At 43.7% G+C, this 14,902-nt stretch overlaps 1 protein-coding gene across 17 annotated transcripts in view; it reads right to left on the bottom strand.

The window, feature by feature from the left end:
* AKAP13 (A-kinase anchoring protein 13) overlaps positions 1-14,902 on the bottom strand; it is a 324,467-nt gene that overhangs the window by 151,581 nt on the left and 157,984 nt on the right. For 15 of the 17 annotated variants that reach the window (XM_024982287.2, XM_059879258.1, XM_059879260.1 and 12 more), the window contains one exon: positions 518-716. In XM_024982287.2, coding sequence (XP_024838055.2) covers positions 518-716 — 199 coding nt within the window. Of the gene's footprint in view, positions 1-517; positions 717-4,464; positions 4,724-14,226; positions 14,901-14,902 lie in introns of those variants that run through there. The other 2 variants (XM_059879265.1, XM_059879264.1) reach the window with 2 other exon arrangements.

Raw genomic sequence — 14,902 nt, 5'->3', positions numbered from 1 at the left:
AGTGGATTATAAAAATCTTTATTTTTTTTAGTGATCTTTTTACTGCACAACTATCAATTTAAATATAGCAGCATGGTCATCACTCATTGAAAGAGTTGAGGGAAGACTGCTCCTAAGTAAATTTGGTTCCTGTTCTTTAGCAACAATCTCAGAAACAGTTCAGCTCATTTTGTTTTATAAAGTTAAACCAACAAATTCACAGTGTTAAACAAATTTCCTTTTAAGCCAGAAAATTTTAGCTCTAGTTGTTGCACAGTTCTCTGTCGGCAATGTGTATGTGTATCTTTCATTATTTTAAAAGCCTGGCAAAAACCAATGAAGAAGTTTCCCAGTCTCCTCTTGTACTTCCCCAGTGCTAAGTTCTATCGCTATAAATGCTGACTTCGAATGCAGCTAAAACTGCTCTACAGGTTTCACAATCTCTGAGGGAAGCACGGCTATGTTCTAATTATGGCAAAGCTCACTGGGGGAAGGGGTGAGGATACCAAAGACTGAAAATGGAAATTTTCTTCCTTACCATTAGCTGCTGTTGGATGTTCATAAGTTTAAAAATATGTCCAGTGCAACTGTCTCCAGGAAGTGGGGGCTCCTGGTGTGGTTCAGACTCGGAGGTTAGCATATAGACATCCAGCTCTCGGTGATGCCTCACAGAACAGTCTCCGTAAGGGATTTCGTAGGACAAACTGCTCCAGGAGTCTGGTTCTCCAGCATCCTCCCTGGAAAGAAGCAAACACTGGTTAAGGTATACATGCATGTGTGTGCTCAGTCGCTCAGTTGTGTCTGAGTCTTTGCGACCCCACAGACTACCGCCTGCCAGGCTCCTCTGTCCATGGAGCTCACCAGGCAAGAATACTGGAGTGGGTTGCCCTTTTCTTCTCCAGGGGATCTTCTTGACCCAGGGATTGAACTCACATCTCTTAGGTCTTCTGCATTGGCAGGCGAGTTCTTCCCTATTAGCACCACATGGGAAATTCCAATACATATGTATATTCTCTATGTAATACATGCAAATACACTGTAATATATATATTAATATATAAAAACATACTAATATAATATACATATATAGTCAGCCTCTCAGGGATAGGTTAAATTCTCTCTTATGCAAAATTTCTAACCTCACTGCTCTTTGAGGCTCTGCTCCAGAAAGCTGGTTTGCACAGTCCCAAGTAATTGAGACATAACTTCACAAGAAGTCACACATGGGCTAAACGGCAACTGCAGGATTCCTTCCTAAGGACGTTCTTTGATCAAGATAAAGAGAAGACTGGGATTCTGAAAGAGTTAATATTATGCTCACAAACAAACAATGAGGAAATGTAAGAATGGTTTTCCTCTGGTTTTCAAAAAAAGAAAGAAAAAAAAAAAAAGCAAGTTTTCCTAAGCCTTTGTCTTAAAATGGGTTACAGTACATGCTAATTGTGGTCAATTTTACTGAGAAGGGAAGAAATTAATTGCTCCAATCTATGCAAGGTCAGTCCAATTTTTGTTAAAAACAAGTGGAGGCTGTATCCTCAAAATTCGCAAAGTCAAAACTATGTACAGAAAAATACTATAACGTCTTATCATACTATACTTGTCAATATAATTATCAAATCCTATTTTGAATAAAGCACTTGGTCCCAATAACACAAATTATAACTTTTTAAATTTAAAAGATGACCAACTCAGCTCAATTCACATCATTGCAGATACACCTCAATATTCAAATAAAGCTGAAAAAGGCATGGGTAAGAAAAAAAAGCATTTCTGGGACAGATCTCAAAACATGAAATCTCTTTACATGGTTCTAATAAACCAGTATGTTGACAAAGTGTCCCAGAGATTCTGGAAGAAGGCAGAAAGTGGTGTTGGGGATCACTATCATGTTTTAAAAAGGAAGAAACGAACGAATTAAGACATAACAGACATGTCACCTACTGACAAATATGAGAGGGAAACATTACTTCAACTGTCAATCCAGTGTTTCGTCCACTAAATCGTACAATTCACCAGGAAATACATGGAATTTGGAAACTAAAAATACGTTATAGTAGAAAATCTTTAACAAACTGGAGAGCCAGATACTGGCTGAAGGTGACAATTAAAGCTGTTTCAGAAGAAAACTATTACAATTTCCATACTCAAGCAAGACTCCCAACGGTTGCTTAATATATGCCATGCTAAATATCTTACTTATTTACCAAGTAAGACTGCTAGTCACTCAGTCATGTCCAACTCTTTGAGACTCCAAGGATTGTAGCCCACAAGGCTCCTCTGTCCGTGGGATTTTCCAGGTAATAATACTGAGGTGGGTTGCCATGCCCTTCTCCAGGGGAATCTTCCCGACCCAGGGATTGAACCTGTGTCTCTTATGTCTCCTGTAACGGCAAGCAGGTTCTTTACCACTGTGCCACCTGGGCTGAGGTGACACTGTCACTAGCTCTGCTTAATTCAGACATGACTGGCCTATCTGCTTACTCAGATTACCACATACAACCTTGCTCTGATCAGGAAAAAAAAATTCTTTGAAAACACAACTTAACTTATACAGTACCATACGGTGTGAATCAAATACACACCCAGCCAAGAGGGGGCTGCTGGCCAAGGCAGAGGCAATTAAACAGCGACACAGTCCACTCCTGGCAAAACGGCATTTTCTACCAACCATGTCACTATTAATTCTCAAACTACTTCTTCTGTCGTAAGGAAACCTTGGGAAACTCCCTGCTGGAACCACAGTCTGCTTACCTCCTACCTTTCCCATTCTCTCCTGCTGGAGGAATGCGCACCTGCCGCCACAGCGCTAACCCTACATCCCCCAGTTCATCAGCCACGTGGACAGCTGTTGTTTTCGAGCCCGCCTGGAAACCAAGTACGAGTTAGTGCAATTATCCTCCCACTGGCTTCCATGAATATGTGCTGCTGTGGACACTCTTCAAACCCACCTTGCCTGTCCGTCAGGGTAAACCCCACCACTTGGCAAGTATTTACGTGCCAGCATTCTTTGTGCCGGTCAACCGACCCCAAATCCTTGTCCTGCCTGTGGGAGTTTGTGGACTTAGCAAGGGAGATAAGAGCAATCAGGATAAAACACCCAGTGTTCTAGAGATAGCAGGGGTGGTGGAAAAAATGAAGCAGAGATGGGGTTTGCAGTTTTAAATGTGGTGGGTCAGGGAGAAACTCAGTGAAGTGACCCTGAGGCCAACACATTTTCTGCTCTGCATTCAGCACTGTATAAAGCCTTTACTGGATCCACAAATAAAATCCAGCAAGGCTCCAAGAAAGTGCGCTACAACATTAAGGACGATTGTTACTGAGAACTGGATACAACCTAACCAAGCCAGTAACTAGAGGGCTATCTGATTAAAGAAAATATCTACACAGTATTACCTGTGTGCGTGGTCTTATAAGGGAAAGCCACTCAGTTGCATCTGACTCTTTGCAACCCCACAGACTGTAGCCCATCGGGCTCCTCTGTCCATGGAATTTTCCAGGCAAGAATACTTGGGTAGCCATTTCCTACTTCAGGAGATCTTTCCAACCCAGGGATCAAACCCGTGACTCCTGAGTCTCTCCTGCATTGGCAGGTGGATTCTTTGTACCACTGAGCCACTAGGGAAGCCCTACAGACTATTCTGTAGCCATTAACTATAATTCAAATAACAGTTCAGTAACATTGAAATCTATATTCAGCAAAATAAAAAAGGCAAAAAGCATTGAGTATAAACAGTAAAGTGCACAAATTAAAACAGTATTACAGTGGTTGGGTTATAGGTTTATTTCTTCTCTGGGATTTTTGCTTTACTTTTTCTTTCTTTTTTATTTTTGGCCGTGCTGGGTTTTTGTTGCTTTTGCATGGGTTTCCTGTACTTGTGGTGCACAGGTTTCTCACGGTGGTGGTGTCTCCTGTTGCAGAGCACGGGCTCTAGGCACAAAAACGACTTCAGTAGTCAGGGCTCCCGGGCTCCAGAGTGCAGGATCAGAAGCTATGGCATGCAGGCTTAGTTGCTCTGTGGCCTGTGGGATCTTCCCAGACTAAGAATGGAACTTGTGCCTCCTGCACTGGCATGTGGATTCTTATCCAATGAGTCACCAGGGAAGTCCTCTTCTCTAGGGTTTTAATGTCTTAAGTAATTTTTAAAGTCCCTATTCAGCCAGGCCTCACTGCTGCTCTGGATCGCTTTACTCATGTGTGTTAATCCATCCCCACAGGGGTTACCAAAACGTTGTGTGATTCCCTCGAAGACCCAACATTAACCTCATCTACTCCATCCTCAGGTGATCTTTTCTCTGTTCAGAGTGAGCAGCTCATGGCCATGAACTAACATGACTAAGTCCACCCTTGCCCAACATCAGACACGTCTGCGCGGCTCCTCTAACTCCAGGGCACCTCTCCGAACGGTATGTTTGCCCTGGTCCCCTACCAACTGCCCTCTGGTAACCAATTCAGGCATCGCGCCCTGGATGCCTGTAGCTTCCCACCTGTTTCTGGAGCGGTTCCTTCCCCATCTGCCTACAAGCACCATGAACACCCCAGCAGACAACGGAGCGGAGGCGAGAAAGGGCAAAGTGTGTGCCAGCAGCAGTCTCACTCCAACCTGCACCAGCCCAGGGGGCATCTGACACCGTCTGCAGGTGCTTTTCACTGCCACACGTCGGGGAGCGGCGGTTGTCCCCCAAGGCACAGGACCACGCCCTACGGTACAACACAGTCATCAGGCCCCAAACTACCAGTAATGCTGGCATTGAGAATCTCTGCTGTAACCCCTCTAATCTGCATACAACACCCCCCCCCAACCCCTTCCCTTCTGCCTCCCCACTGGCCGTTAAAACAATTAATTAAAGGCTTTGCCATTTGGAGCCTTCTCTCTCCCTTGGCTGCTTGCCTGGTAGCACAGGGGTAAAGAATCCACCTGCCAAGTGCAGAAGATGCTGGTTCGATCCTTGAGCTGGGAAGATCCACTGGAGGAGGAAGTGGCAACCCACTCCAGTATTCCTGCCTGGAAAATTCCGTGGGCAGAGAAGCCTGGTGGGCTACAGTCCGCTGCTGCTGCTGCTAAGTCGCTTCAGTCATGTCTGGCTCTGTGCAACCCCATAGACGGCAGCCCACCAGGCTCCCCCGTCCCTGGGATTCTCCAGGCAAGAACACTGGAGTGGGTTACCGTTTCCTTCTCCAATGCATGAAAGTGAAAAGTGAAAGTGAAGTCGCTCAGTCGTGCCCGACTCTTCGCGACCCCATGGATGCAGCCTACCAGGCTTCTCCGTCCATGGGATTTTCCAGGCAAGAGTAGGGTTACAGTCTATGGCATCGCAAAGAAGTCTGGCATGACTTAAACACCACCACCATCGCCTCTCCTACGGCTACTAAGACTTCTCTGTCCTGGGTCTCCATTGACAAAATAAACCCCCAAATCCAGTGACTTTTTCCCCCACTGAGTCTGAGCTTCATAGAATCTCAAAGTGGTGACCTGATTCTTCTTTTAAAAACTTTTCCTCACTTGATGCCCTTAAGAACCCTCTTATTCATCCACTGTTTTCTCTGGCTTTTTCTTTCTCTTCTCACACCTTAGTTGAACACATGTCAACTTCCTGAACTTGGGCTTCTACTAAATGGCAGGCACTTTGCTATATGCCAGGGCTACCAGGATAAGCATATCTTTCTCAAGGATAAACAAATACTGTTCTAAGGTCAAACACGGATTCCTGTCCGGTGACCACAATGTGGCTTACTGCTGTTACTGCCACCTCTGTGGAAACAAAAAACAGAAAGACTCTCATGGGGGTTTTACCCCTGTGTGGCATATTATGCACTAAATACAGTTCATTGACTTTACAATGCTGTTCCTCGTAATAACAACATCATTTTAATGTATTACTAAGGAGGAAAATAATGGTTTTGAGTTAAATTATGACACAAACTAGAAAAATATGTATCTTAACAGAAATAACACAGAGTATACACACAGTCAACTGTTGCTCTAAATACTGGTAGGGGAGGTACAAACAGTTCAAATAAACAAACAGTCCCAACGTCATCTGCTTAACTTCATATGGACACTGGCCTGTGAGCCCCTAGTTTTCAACACACGGGCAGCAGATACACGTGAAAAAGGCCGGCTCGGAGGCTTGAGATAAACTGCAACACAAGTCACCCGAGACACTGGTTTTCCCACTTCTATATAGTTGAAGAGTTTCAAACAGAAACACGTGCAGAAACAGAGCTGCTCTGCCGATGGGCCAAGAGTGGGCAGGAAAGGCAGAGCCCAGGCCTCCCCGGCCGCTCTCCCGCAGAGGTGGGCTGGAGGCTCCTCCCCACGCTCTCAGTTCCGAGGGACAGGCTTTCTTCCCAGTGTAAGTTCACTTTCCTTATTCCTAGGTAATACTACCCGTTCTCCTGATTAGAAGCCCTCTCTATGCCTACAGGTGGTAACTGACGTGACCCTTTGCTTACACTGACATTCTGGCCATGGAGAAGTGTGTGTGTGTCTCTCTCTGCAACCCCATGGACTGGAGCCCGCCACACTCCTCTGTCCATGGGATTTCCCAGCAAGAATAGTGAACTGGGTTACTGTTTCCTTCTCCAGGGGGACCTTCCTGACCCAGGGATGGAACCCGAGTCTCCTGCACTGGCAGATGGGATTCTGCAGCACTGAGTCAGTCACTCGGGCCTCGGCCTTGTATTTCTGCCGTGAAGAAGGATACGCCTGGGTATCTAAACTTTACCTCAGAAACACACACCAGGATGTTATGCCATCAAGTCTGGCAGGACAGAAAAACACACCCGCAAATTCACTAGAATTTCTGGTTATTTCAGCTGGTGGATGAAGAGGTGCCACAGCCTCAGATGAGGCTTTGAAAAGAAAAACAAACAAATAAATAAAAATGAGAGAAAGAAGATCTGTAGATGAAGGCGTGTAAACGGTGCAGGGGGAGGGGAGCGCGACAGATCTCCGTGACCTCTCCGTTTTCACCCCATGAGGACACCACCGCCGCAAGCCAAGCAAAGGGCGTTTCACTACCAGCGGCGCCAGCGGCGCAGTGCAGGCGGCACTTCCTTACAACATCACAGGCTACTGTGGGTCTCGGAGGACCTCTCGTTGGGTTACACTCAATCACGCCCCAGAACAGACTTCAAGATATAAAGGACTGACGCTGTGAATATGGGAACCTTTCAAGCATCCTGTTAATATATTGTTTTCGAACCATTCTTGGGCACCCTGAGTTTTATCTGGAGAGTCCAGCTCGACTCTTAGAGAAGTCTCCCACCTCTGAGAGCTGAAAGATCTCTCGTGTTGTCCTGCACCTTCTCCACTCCCTGTAACCCCTAAGGAGGGCCAGGCCCTCCCGTCTTCTGACTGGCCGGGTCGCACTGCCCTGTTCCATCTCCCGACACATGGCCCGTACTCCAGTATTTGTTGGGATTTCACTCCAGGGCAGAAGAGTAGGGGTATACTTTGTAGACAAATGGTTTGGGATCACTACGAACGCACTCTCTCTGAAGGGACAGATAAATCATTGCTTCAAAGGACAAAATGCTACCCATCTATTGGTGTGAGCATGCTAAGTTGCTTCAGTCATGTCCAACTCTTTGTGACCCCATGGCCTGCAGCCTGCCAGGCTCCTCTGTCCATGGGATTTCCCAGGCAAGAATCCTGGACTGGGTGGCTGTGCCATCTTCCAGGGGATCTTCTCGATCCAGGGATCAAACCCACATCTGCATTGGCAGGCGGATTGTTTACCGCTGAGCTACCTGGGAAGCCCCAGAATGTATGCATTAAGTATTCATTAAATATTGGATTCTATTTTCTTCCACAAGCAATGGGTATAACCATAATCACTCCTTTACTGCTAAATTATTCAACAATATATCAAATGTTGAGCTGTGTTTTACATACATCACCTAACTTATTCTTCTAACTACCCTGTGAGGGAAGATTGGCAGATGAAGAAACTAAAACCATAAGAAATTTAATAATGTGCCTAACAGTCAGTTAAGCCAGAATTTGGGCTGACATTCTAAACCACCACATAAAACTATCTCTGCTGCCTAGTTTGCACTGGAAAATGCAGACCAATGAAACAAACTAAATATTTTTTAACATACGGACTTTGAGGGCTAAAGCTTTGGAGAGATGTGAGTTCTGGATTACTACACACTATGGACACAGAGTACAGTGTGTGGTCCATGACTTTTGTGGACATTTTTCTCCATTGCTTTCACTCTTGAGGGGCGACCTGGGCTCTCTTACTCCATGGTTCCATGACTTGTAGAATATCGTGTTCCTCTAATGGCCAAATTTCTCCATTTTCTAGCTTCACTGCTTTCAAGATCCTGAAAAATATTTTTTAATATCCTACCATGATACTAGTTGTGTATACATCAAGACCTAATACATCCCCAAGTAAAAAAAAAATAAAGTTTACACTAGATTAACATCTAAGTATTTACTGATGTGATCAAGCTATTGATACTTCATGTTGATTCTTCTTGATCAGATTTAAGCCACCAACCTAATTCAACAAACTCTCAGGAATTAATTTTCAGATGCAATATTAACTAAAGTCCTTAATCTTAACTGCATTTCAGAATTACCTGGAGAGCTTTTAAATATCCTAATGTCCAGATCACACCTCACACTAATAAAATAAAGTCTTGAGGAGGCCTTGAGACATCAATATTTTTTAAAGGTTCCCAGGAGACTGTAATGTACAATTAGAGTCCCCATGTGGTTCTAATGTGCAGCTAAGGACACCACATAGGTGTTGATTCATTTAAAAAACAAAAGTATAGCTAAGGCTGGCAAGACTGCTATGAGTACTGGCATGTTAACATATCCTTTTACCTAATCATACTATTCCCTGGAATTTATCCTACAGAAATAATTTAACAGAGGTAAAAATTTGTAAGTAAAAAAATAAGTTTACTGCAGCATTCATTAGTTAATTTCTGTTGGTTTTAAGGTTAAAGTTAACATTTCAACATTAAATGGTCTGAATACTCGTGATAAACAAAATACTTGAGAGAGCCTCAAAAATAATTAGAAAGACCACAGAAATAGGTAGACGTATCATAAAGTGAAAATATATCAGAATATAATGGAGTATCAGCTACAACTATTTAAGAAACGCCATGCAATGTGGAAGGTAGTATCTGACAATTAAATAAACCGGATATTTAAGAAACTCTGTGCAATGTGGAAGGGAATATCTGACAATGAAATAAACCTGTCTTCCAGTGGCAGCATTATGAATAATTTTGTTATGTTAACCTAATTGTTTAAAAAAGGCTAATTCTCCCTCCCTGGGATCTTCCTTGCTTCTGGCCTAAGTCACAAGACAGAGGCCGCTTTAAGGGAGCGTGGAGAAATTAACCATGACACAGAAGTCTCGGCCTGGACTCTGACACAGTCATATTTAATCCGTCCCCAGGACAACAACAGGCACTTCGAACAGACCCTCCGCTAAGAAGCAACCCAGATGGACTGACCTGTCCTTGCTCAATGCATCCTCTCTTGCTCAGCCCCTTTCTCCCCCACATGACTTAGGTCAGCTAAGTGAGAGAGATTTCTATTTAAATATGACTTGGGTCGATCCACTGATTGCTCACAGAACTTATGGTCCTTTGCCTATTCCACAACAGTCACTGGCTTAATATCTACTTACTTCCTTTGTCTGGGCTTCCCTGGTGGCCCAGCTGGTAAACAATCCGCCTGCAGTGCAGGAGACCCTGGTTCGATCCCTGGGTCCGGAAGATTCCCTGGAGAAGGGAATGGCTGTCCACTCTAGTATTCTTGCCTGGAGAATCCCATGGACAAGAAGAGCCTGGCAGGCTACAGTCCATGGGGCAGCAGAGAGTCAGACATGACTAAATGACTAAGCACACAGACACATGTCCTTTGTCTACAAAGCGCCTGATGTTACTTAATGAGAATGAGAAGCACAGGCACATGGGAATTATTTCAAAGGGGAGAACACTATCACTGTTGCCTAAAATTAAATTCAAAGTCGGAAATGGAAATGCTATTTATTTATTAAACAACTGCTATTTCTAGCATGACAGAAATGCTTACAAAACAGTATTTTTAAGCTGATTTAAAATAACCTATTTAAACCTTACTGATTTAAATAACCTATTCACAACAGAGGGAAAGGAATACACATCCATGTTTTCTGACAAGCATTTGAAACTCAATATGACAGAAAGATTAAGAGCTAAATACGAATCCCAAACTTTAGTGTAACAGTGACCATTAAATCAGCTGACTAACAGGCTTCAAACAGTGAAGATTTCATGATTCTAAAGATAGACTATTTGCCTTACTTATACAAACCAGTAACTTTAATCACAAGTTGTCACTCTGCAAACTAGCTTTTCCAGTTCAGGAAAAAGAAAAACTAATTTTTGTTCATTAATCTGGGCAGGACTCATCTTCGTTCATGTGACTTTATAGTATGTTGCTGCTGCTGCTAAGTCGCTTCAGTCGTGTCCAGCTCTGTGCGACCTCATAGACAGCAGCCCACCAGGCTTCGCCGTCCCTGGGATTCTCCAGGCAAGAACACTGGAGTGGGTTGCCATTTCCTTCTCCAATGCATGAAAGTGAAAAGTGAAAGTGAAGTCACTCAATCATGTCCAACTCTCAGAGACCCCATGGACTGCAGCCTACCAGGCTCCTCCATCCATGGGATTTTCCAGGAAAGAGTACTGGAGTTGGGTGCCATTGCCTTCTGCGTTATAGTATGTCACGGTCATTTAAAAAAAGAAAATTTAAGAAAGGAACCCATACTTGAGTCTGACAAACTTCTAATGATCTTGTCTATCTTTATAAGTCCCACTGCCCTTATTCAGCACTTTTCATAATTCAATTGATGAAATGGATTAATCTTATTTAGAAGCAATCAGACAAGTAAATGAAGTCAAAATAGACTGGTCACGGCCTACATGTGACATTTTTCCTGGTAACTCTCCCCTACTTTTTTCCCAGAAACTCTGCTACTCACACAGAAACCATAACACATTGATCCCCTCTCCCTGATTTATGGCACTGCAAAGTAAGTAGACTCGGTGAGAACCCAAAACTATTTATGAAGGGTCAGATTTTAAAATTTCCTGTTCATCACAAAAATAAAAATTCTAAAAATTACTGGTAAAAACAAAACGTATAAGATACAAAAAACTTACGCCCAAAGGATTAACAGATTCAACAGATATACAATTATTCTAATTATTGTGTGTGTGTTCAGCTGCTCAGTCATGTCCAACTCGTTTTGATCCCATGGACTGTGGCCCGCCAGGCTCCTCTGCCCTTGGAATTTCACAGGCAAGAACACTGGAATGGGTTCCCATTTCCTCCTCCAGGAGATTTTCCTGACCCAGAGATCGAATCTGCATCTCTTGCATCTCCTGCATTGGAAGGCGGATTTGTTACCACTGTGCTACCTGGGAAGCCCATGTCAGATTACTATAAAAGTTTCTAAACACATACTCTCAATGTACTTTATACTAATCATGGAGCAGGGCAAATAGCTGGCAGATCAGCCCCGATTCAGGGCCTTCCCCATGCTGAACTGCAGCGATCCCTCCAGTCTGCCAGGAACCACACTTCACATTCTTAAAATCTACACACCCTGGGGAGACAGGCCAGTGGCAGCAGAAAGAAACATCAAGGCATGTACAGAAACATGGAATGTGGTACCAGCTACAGACCCACTGGACAAATTTCCTTTTCTCCCAAGGAATACTTCACATGGGCCTGGAAACTAACTCAAGGATATTCAAGAGTTTTTTAAAAGTTTGGTCCCAACCAGTGTTTAATAATTATTTTTAGAAAACCAAAAGCATCTAAAAATCTACTTTAACAGGCACGTCACAAAGAGCTTCTTTCACTAATACAATGACATGATTTCCTTTAATAAAATGTGAAATACAGGAAGCTAATCACAGTACATAGTAAAAACGGTACAGCTGATTCCTGAACACCTCAGGTTTGAGCTGTACAGGTCTCACATACATGCGAATATTTTTCAATAAATCCACTGAAGTACTACACAATCTACAGCTGCTTGAAACAGGCTATAGAGCTACAGATACAGACGGCCAGCTATGGGACTTGAGCATTCATGGACATTGGTATGAGTGGCAGGTCCTGAGGGACTACCATACACTGAATGGTAGGACTCAGTTTTTCGGAGTTCTTTCGTTATAAATATTTGCAATATTCCAGGTGACAAGGTTGATGTTCTACATGTAGATGGAGAACAAAGTTCAGGTAAACCAAACAAGGTTTCACGGAGTTAGGGCTGCCTGAGGGCTAAAACATGATTTAAATATATATATATATATATATATATATATATATTTTCATTCCAAGCAATCTAGTCCTAAGCAATTTAGTATAGTAACTCATGTGGATTAATGAGCTAAAAGAAAAGCTAAATGCTTCTCTGGATCACCTTTTAAAAAGGTACTGAGAGTATTCTACTGAATACTTGTACCCTAACAGAACTATTTTCATATTAGCACATATTCTCTAAAATGGTGTGCATATAAAAAGATCCCGGAAGATATTTCCAGTATAAATATACAGAGAATTCTACCTTACTCTGTACAACCTTAAAATGAAAATCTATATCCTATTAAATAGGACCAAACTGGGTTCTACATGTAGCAATTACAAAAATACTGTTTCTCTATATATGAAAATGTAGTAAGAGCTATATGAATGCTTGTTTTCAAACATTCTAATACCAAATGAAACGCTTCCAGAAGCCCACTGAAAAGATAACACTACAGGTAGTAGCAGTGTTACTGTCCACTGTGTTACAAATGCATTCTACAAGAATTCAGTCTTCTCTGTACTGTTCTGAAGTTCTTAGTTCAGGATTATCTTAAAAAACAAAAACAAACAATAAAAACACATACATTTTCAGAAGATGGTCTAGGCTACATATTTTTTCATTTATTCAAACATGCATACTCATGCAGTATCTATTATGTTTCCAGGTGCGAGAAATAATATTGACGAATAAATGAGATAGTCGAGATTCCTACCATGTTGGAGGTTACAGTGTAGAGGGGTATGATTACAGTTAGAGGTAAGGGCTTTAAAGCAAATAAAACAAGGTGCTTATGGCAGAAAATTCCTTGGAGTGGAGACACTGGCTCTGCAGACAGGTGCCAGAAAATGGTCTGAGAAGATACGGCAACTGATCAGAACCACATGAAAGAGCAAGCATGTGAAGCTGCCGGGACAGAATGCATGAGGCCAAGGGTTCAGCAAGCACACAGAACCTGAGAGGTAGCAAGCAGCTGGCCAGCGCGGCTGAGGCCGATGTGGCTGTGCAGGGAAGGTGACGGGAATGAAGGAAACGTTACGAAACGAGGTCTGAGGGTTCTACATGGTTCAGATCTCACAGAGCTTCGCCGATCATGCAGGAAAAAGAACTGTCTTCCGAGTGGGGTGAGAACACACTGGAAGGAGTAAGCAACCGGGGCGGCGGGGCAGGAGAAAAATCAGTGATACTAGTAGCATGGTTACTTGGTGTTAGCAGCTTTGGTCGTGCCAGACTCTTGGTGACTCCAGAGACCACAGTCCGCCAGGCTCCTCAGTCCATGGGATTTCCCAGGCTGGGGCGCGTTGCCATGCCCTCCTCCCGGGGACCTACCAGACCCAGGGCCCAAACCCGAGTCTCCTCCACTGCAGGGAGAGTCTACCGTCTGAGCCTCGAGGGAAGTCTAGTAGTGCAGTATGAGGTGAACAGCGCTGACTTCTAACCTCCACAACGACTCTGACACACAGGCTACTGTGTTCCCATTTTTCCTGTGAGGACAGTGAGGCTCCAGGAATAACTTGCCCCAGTCCACGGTAAGTGAAAAACCCAGAATCTGTACTAATTCAGATCTGATTCCAAAACTTCTGTACCGCTTTAGACTATCCACAGTGATACTGACCCCCCAACAATGTCCCATCATGAAGTGAAACGAAGTGTTAGTGTCAGTCGTGTCTGACTCTTTGCGACCCCATGGACTGTAGCCCACCAGGCTCTGCTGTCCATGGGATTCTCCAGGCAAGGATACTGGAGAGAGTAACCATTCCTCCTCCAGGGAATCTTCCTTATCCAGGGATGGAACCCAGGTCTCCTGCATTGCAGGTGGATTCTTTACCGTCTGAGCCACGAGAAAAGCCCATGTCAAATTATGAGGACACATTCAAATTCTGAAAATTCTAAGTCCACTATAATACTTACCAGAAGGTAGTCGGATGTCGGGTATAGTAGGGGTTTCCCTCATAGCTCAGTGGGTAAAGGATCCTCCTGCAACACAGGAGACCCAGGTTCAATCCCTGGGTTGGGAAGATCCCCTGGAGAAGGAAATGGCAACCTACTCTAGTATTCTTGCCTGGGAAATCCAAAGACAGAGGAGTCTGGCAGGCTACACAGTCTATGTGGTCCCAAGAGTCAGATACAACTTAGCGACTAAATCACCACAGTCGGGTATAGTAGGCTTTCTGTCAAAATTTTTATAATATCCATAGCAAGTTTTCAACTGTAGAAAAGCATGGAGAATCCATGGCTGGATCCAAACCTCAAGGTCTGTGTACGTGGTACGACAAAATTCAATGAGCCCAGAATGAACTTCGGCTAATATGCCAGCGTTCCAGCTGTTACACAACAGTCAACCACCAATCAACCTCCGCCTTCTCACCCGGTGTGTCGCAACTCACAAACAAAGTTCAGTTTGACGCTAACACACATGTAAAACCCTGTAAATCAACTGCAGAGAAAAACATTTTTCCGGTACTAACAACACGAGTCATTTGGGGAGGAAGCTCAAAGATACTTGCTGAGATACAGCAAAAGGCCCCATCAAATGGCAGAGCATGAACAATGAAGGTCAGCAGTGCACCCATCTGGAAGATGATAC

Source organism: Bos taurus, chromosome 21, assembly GCF_002263795.3.
Source record: "Bos taurus isolate L1 Dominette 01449 registration number 42190680 breed Hereford chromosome 21, ARS-UCD2.0, whole genome shotgun sequence".
Lineage (NCBI taxonomy): Eukaryota > Metazoa > Chordata > Mammalia > Artiodactyla > Bovidae > Bos > Bos taurus.
Note: the sequence above shows the minus strand (reverse complement) of the source record. Positions and strands in the feature narration are given on the sequence as shown.